Source organism: Daktulosphaira vitifoliae, unplaced genomic scaffold, assembly GCF_025091365.1.
Source record: "Daktulosphaira vitifoliae isolate Bord-2020 unplaced genomic scaffold, ASM2509136v1 Scaffold_3, whole genome shotgun sequence".
Taxonomy (NCBI): Eukaryota; Metazoa; Arthropoda; class Insecta; order Hemiptera; family Phylloxeridae; genus Daktulosphaira; species Daktulosphaira vitifoliae.
Genome location: NW_026099574.1, coordinates 30,041,699 through 30,047,698, shown reverse-complemented (window position 1 = coordinate 30,047,698; position 6,000 = coordinate 30,041,699). Strand labels below are relative to the sequence as shown.

Genomic DNA, 6,000 nt, shown 5'->3' with positions numbered 1-6,000 from the left:
TTCATGAACAAAGGTACGACGACTTGTGGTATACAAGTTAAAACGTATATGTTGAAAAAAGATTAAAGACTTAAAGTATCCAATGGTAACTCTGGTTACAAGTATTGTTAATAATAAATGTCTAAGACCCAAGGGCCAAATTTTAAATCGTGTATAAAAACCAGTGAACAGAAAAGTAAAAACTCTACTATATACTACAGACAACTAGGAAATGTTATAAATTTTTGATAATTTTTTGATAAGTATAAAATTAGTTCAAATTACAAATACTTTGAAGCGGTCGTGCGTGTCTTATTACTAAGAATATTTGTGTTATATAAATTTCATTTTATAAATGAAGAGTGAATGTGTCAAACGTTCTATGTGCCAAAAAAATATTTGTTCAGAAAACACAAAAAACATCACAAATTAAAAATTTTCTTATAATTTTGTATAAAAATATATGTTATGCTATATTTACACTATATTAATAGCCTCGTAAATTTCTATTATTTTATTTTGTCATTTCATATTAGTATAAATTAAACATTTGCTAATGACAGTTCCAAGTGCCAAGTATTATAATATTAAAGTTCCAAGTTTCAAATAATGTGATAATATTATCGTTCCAAGTACCAATATTTTATTATAGATAACAGAAAATCATTCTTTATTTTATTAAGACTTCATATATATTTTTATAAAATATGTAAAAAAATCAACACTTTTTTTGAGTATCACAAATTGAAAAATAAATGTACAAACTTAAATAAAAAATACTCTTAAACTAACATGACATTATCAGTAAATCTCAAAACGTAAAATAAAATTTTTTCTTCATATAAAAATGTAACAAGAAAAGAAAACAGTAGCTTTCTTGAGTATCACAAATTGAAAAATAAATTAACAAACCTAATAATAATTTAAAAAAAAATCTAGATTAAACATAATTAGAACATAGCAACATCATAATAAATAGCAAAAAAAATTAATTCATGACGTTATATTTTTATAGAAGTTTCTGTGCTTATCAGGTAAAAAAGGAATCATGGCCAACAAATCTTTTTTCTTCTCTGACGACAATGTGGGTTTCGGTATAGGTATAAATGTCTGATTTTTAAGTTGGTCTATAGTAGCATTTCTTTTAAAAACGTTAAAATCTTTCCAAAGTTCTTCATCTGAAAATGTTTTTTTATAATAGATTTTTTTGGGAGTTAAAAATGAAACTTTAATCATCGAACATTGGAAACTTGGTTGTGTTAAAAAAATTGTTAGCAATGTCTTTAAATGAAAAAAAGTTGTTTTCATCCATCGGAATAACTCGAAATGGATTTATCAACTTCGCTGCTCTAACCATTTCTTGTAAATCAGAAGGAGTGAAATTTTGAAAAACTCTACGTCTCTTTTCGATAATAGCGAAATCACGATCACAAGCCAAGAGAGAGTGGCCACTTATCAAAAATTTTTGTATAATCTCATCAAATATCCCCATATTTATTAAATATAACATCAAAACTACTAACGTTTTATTTTTATTTTGGCCAGCACAGTTGTCTGACCATATAATTAGTTTTTTGCGATTTATCGTATTTTCGTTTTTGTTAATAACTTGAAAAAGAAAAGAAGCGATTTCTGAGCTTCCACGAGAAGCAATACTTTCATCCCACATATACATAAAGGCTGTATTGCTGTCACCGAGATGTATTCCAAAGTTATAACAACTAAGTTGACGCTTTCCTGAATTGTATTATTGCTTTTCCTGGTCGCATACGATTTTCCACTAATTCTTTTTTTAGTCTGATCATTTCTTCTTTTTTTACCACTTCGTAAAATATGTATACTTTCAGTATCCATAATAACACAATTAAACAAATGAAAAAGAAAACTTAACGAATACAACAACACCAGTATTAGTTATTTTGAAATATAACGAACTATATTATAATATTGTAATCGTCAAACTATTATATTCGCCCAAGGCACTTAGAACGTACAGGTAACAAAGGGCATGTCTCACAGAACAAATACAATCTATGAACGCAATTTTGTACAAGTAAAAAATTTAATTGACACTTGAAACACATACAAGATTGTGACCTTTGGCTCATAGAACATAAATCAGAAATAAAACAATTTTTCAATTTTTTGGCACATAGAACGTTTGACACATTCACTCTTCAAATGATTAAAATATCCTTATTATGTATATTCTACTTTTTTTTGTTAAAAAAAAAGTAACTATTTAATACTGTTTAACTGCTTATTATCCTAATTACAATGAAAAAAAATTATATTAATTCAACTTTGACATTAATTGACAAAAAAAATGTAATTCGTTAGGTACACACTTTTTTCCTAGATAAAATGAAATGAAATTAAAGAAATTCTCCTTAAAAAATTATATAACATAAGTTGTTATTATATTTTTTAGAATTTGTTCAATTTTCATACAGAAATAAATGATAAAGCCTAAGTGTCTATAATATTTCTAGTCACAATTTCCGTTAAAAATGGAAAATTAAACTAAAAATTTTGCAATTAATTTGATCTACAAAGAAAGATAATTGTAAGCATTAAGTTTTTTTTGTGTATTTATAAATATATTTTTTTAAGGCAATATATATTTTTCTAAGCTTCAATATAAATTTTAATTCATATAATACTTGATAATTCTACTTACAATTCCACGTGTACAATAGTTGTAGTATGCATAAAAAAATAAGCCACATTATTTTTTCAGTTTTGACTTATGCAATAGTCTCGATCAAAAGGAGTAACCCTGCAAAAAAATAAAAAGTATTAAGTTTTTTTTTATATTACCTACATTTTTATGCAATATAAAATGATTCTATTGTTTTTGTTTGTAAAGCATTATCATAGTAGTAATTATGATAAAATGATTTTTTTTTTATTGCTATGTACAAACTTAATATACGATTATTCCGCACTTCTTGGTCCGAATTTGCTCAACGAAAAGATCACAAAACGTATCTAGTTGAACCTATCAACGCCATAATTTTGAAAAATTCCCCTTATTCTCATTATAAAATGTCTTAAGAAATTACAGCTATAAAAGTAACAGTTGTTTTAAAACGATCGATGTTAATACTTTTAGAACTCACTTTATGTTGAAATAAGTTTTTGAAAATTAGCTGGATTACTGCGCAATTTTTATTTAAATATTAACATACTCGTTAAGCAATATTTTTTTTTACCTAAAATTAATTACGTTAAGTAGTTTCAGTTACTGTTTATAGATGTTTGATGATAGCTAAACAATACTTATCTTTGCGACAAACGCAATAATATTAATGGAAAGCAAATTGATGTATTATTTCCAAAACGCAAGCAAAGCTATGAGCACAAGTCACGTACCGTCACATTAATAAACTTCTCTCTAATGATAAATTACACAATAGTCCTATGGATTACTATAGTCTCGTACAACAATAATAACAATACCACTAACTGTATGCTTTGTAAAATCCTTTAGCTAAAAGGACAGACAGACGATCAATTTTAGAATGTATGTGCTTTTTTATTTATCTTGCTAATAAAACAGTAAATGGTTTACTAAACTATAAAACTATCGAACAAAATCATTTTTATTTTGCTATTTACAAGAAAACAAACAGGAATTCATACCGCCTTTCTTTTTTAATGCGCAACTGAATAGCTATTACCCACTGTGCAATATTAAGTAGTTTCAAGTTAAATTGTATTTTTTGTTGCAATTATGTCAAAACAACGTTTAGGCGACGCTTAATAGTCGACATAAATAAAGCGATATTTTCAACACATATTGAACATCTATTAATGTTAATTAATGTGCAATATACACTAATGTAACATTGCGATCAGATTTTAAAAACATACCGCGATAATAATGGAGACTGTTTATGTAATGAAATAGTGATTTTAATGGTTAAACTAGTTTAAAAAAAAATACATGAATATCTCTCATCATAAGGGGTACATTGTTTTAACTCGAATCTATCAATTCCTCTAAACTACTGCTTTGTACTATTAACTTACGAAGATATCGTGATTTAAAGTTGTTGAAAAGATACTTTAAATGATCAAAAATATAGTTGAAGCTATCAACATCATAATTTTGAAAACTATCCCTTAATTTCCGTAATAAACAGAAATATGTCAAACAATTTTTATAAAAAATTTTTAACTGTTATAAAACAGTCGATGTTGTTAATTTTAAAACTTACCTTATATTGAAATAACTTAAATAGCGGATAAAACTAGACAGATAATTGGGTATTTTTTTATTGACAGTGCTTTATATATTTACCTTGCCAACAACATAATTTTTAAAAATCCAAGTTTTTGGAAGGCTTAAAATCACATCAAATATTTTTCATTTAAATCTTTCATAATGTCTTAAAAAGCTGAACTTCTGTAAACCTACATAAAATTAATGCTAAAACAATGCAGTGACGCTGATCACTCAATTCGACTAGGGCAGCAATTCTAAAAATAGCAAATGGTTGATTGATGTTCAACATGCAAAACAACCATTATAAATAATTAAAATATTAATGATTGTGTACTAAAGTGTTCATAAATTTGAAGATTTTATTATTTATTTAAATTTGAAAAATATAGTTGCTTAAAATGTATAACCTTAATAATAATTCCTGTACAAAAGAATTTATCAAAATAGATACAAATATTTACTAGGTATATTAAAATTAAAATCGCGTTGTTATTTATTTGAAGTTATGATATCCGAATATGCAAACTATTTGTATAAACTGTAGTAAAAAAAAAAAAAAGGTAAACTAAACTTTGTAAAATATATTAAACCCAATTCGATACATTCTAAAAATTTTCTTAAATTACCAGAAAAAGTCATCCAACATTAAAGAATCTTGTTTGACAAGGATTATGATCCTATCAATTTTTTCCAGTTAAAAGATTATTAAAAAAAACAAAATAAAGAGTTATGTAATTCTTAAGGGATAGATAGCAAATGTAGAATTCAAAACGTTTTTTCCCTTGATTTTTAAGAGTATTAAATCTCAAAATCATACAATTTTCTATGAAAATATTTGATTTTAAAGCGTTTTGCATAGCAACGTAAATATCATTCAAAACTAAATAAATTGAACATTTTCTATTTTATTATACGTTTAATAAAAAGAAAACTTTCCCATGATTTGTCTTCTATGAGAGGCCTCTAAAGACGACAATCATGTAATTTTTGATAGATATGATTAATTTCACATAGAAGAATTTTACGGTAGTAATTTTAATCACTATCAGATATCAATAAATACTAATCCAATAAAAATGTGTCATCTCCATTATATGGGAGTCAACTATATTTAATTTATTTTATTTTTATTGTAAGAAGTTATTTTAATCTTTAATAAATAATTTTATAAGTTTTTTTTTTTGACGAAATTATAACAACATTTTTGAAGGTTCTAATTTAATATCTGTTCTCCTTAAAAAAAATGCTGTATAAATTTACATGCAATTTTCACCATTTGGGCGGGAACTATAATAGAATTAGGGGGCTAAACCCTTTCTAAAACCCCCAGAGTGTACCAATGGCTTAAAACAGATTTTTTTATCAAACAATTATTTTTAGTTCATAAATACATATATATTCACGATTTTTATATCTAGGACTTCTCAAGAAGTTTACAATTTCGTTAAAAAGCCTTACCAAAATACAATTAGATTCTTCGAGTTACTTTTTATAGTCTATTTTCAACAGATAACAAAACATATGATTCAATAACTAATGGTATTATTTTAAACGATTCGTAGTGTCATAGTGAACACCTACAATCAAATTATTTGATGGCTTTAAGAAGTAACGGAAATTTAAATCGAACAACCAGTAATTTAAATTTTTTTTATTAAGTTAACCTGACAAACATTTTATGAATTATAAAACATTCAAAAGACCTTTACTAGTAACGATAATAAAACTTAATATTTTGACAATTTTGTGTTGTATTGAATGAAAAGTTCAAAGATATTTTTTGATCAACA

The 6,000-nt window shown here is 25.3% G+C and overlaps 2 protein-coding genes across 7 annotated transcripts in view; both read right to left on the bottom strand.

The window, feature by feature from the left end:
- Window positions 1–6,000, bottom strand: part of LOC126902945 (putative leucine-rich repeat-containing protein DDB_G0290503) — a 46,967-nt gene that overhangs the window by 1,007 nt on the left and 39,960 nt on the right. The gene's annotated exons all lie outside the window — the stretch shown is intronic.
- Window positions 1–6,000, bottom strand: part of LOC126902947 (uncharacterized) — a 29,793-nt gene that overhangs the window by 23,274 nt on the left and 519 nt on the right. For 2 of the 5 annotated variants that reach the window (XM_050680751.1, XM_050680754.1), the window contains exon 2: window positions 2,660–2,758. In XM_050680751.1, the coding sequence (XP_050536708.1) occupies window positions 2,660–2,708 (49 nt within the window). In that variant the 5' untranslated portion in view covers window positions 2,709–2,758. Of the gene's footprint in view, window positions 1–2,659; window positions 2,761–2,905; window positions 2,927–3,101; window positions 3,282–6,000 lie in introns of those variants that run through there. The other 3 variants (XM_050680755.1, XM_050680756.1, XM_050680753.1) reach the window with 3 other exon arrangements.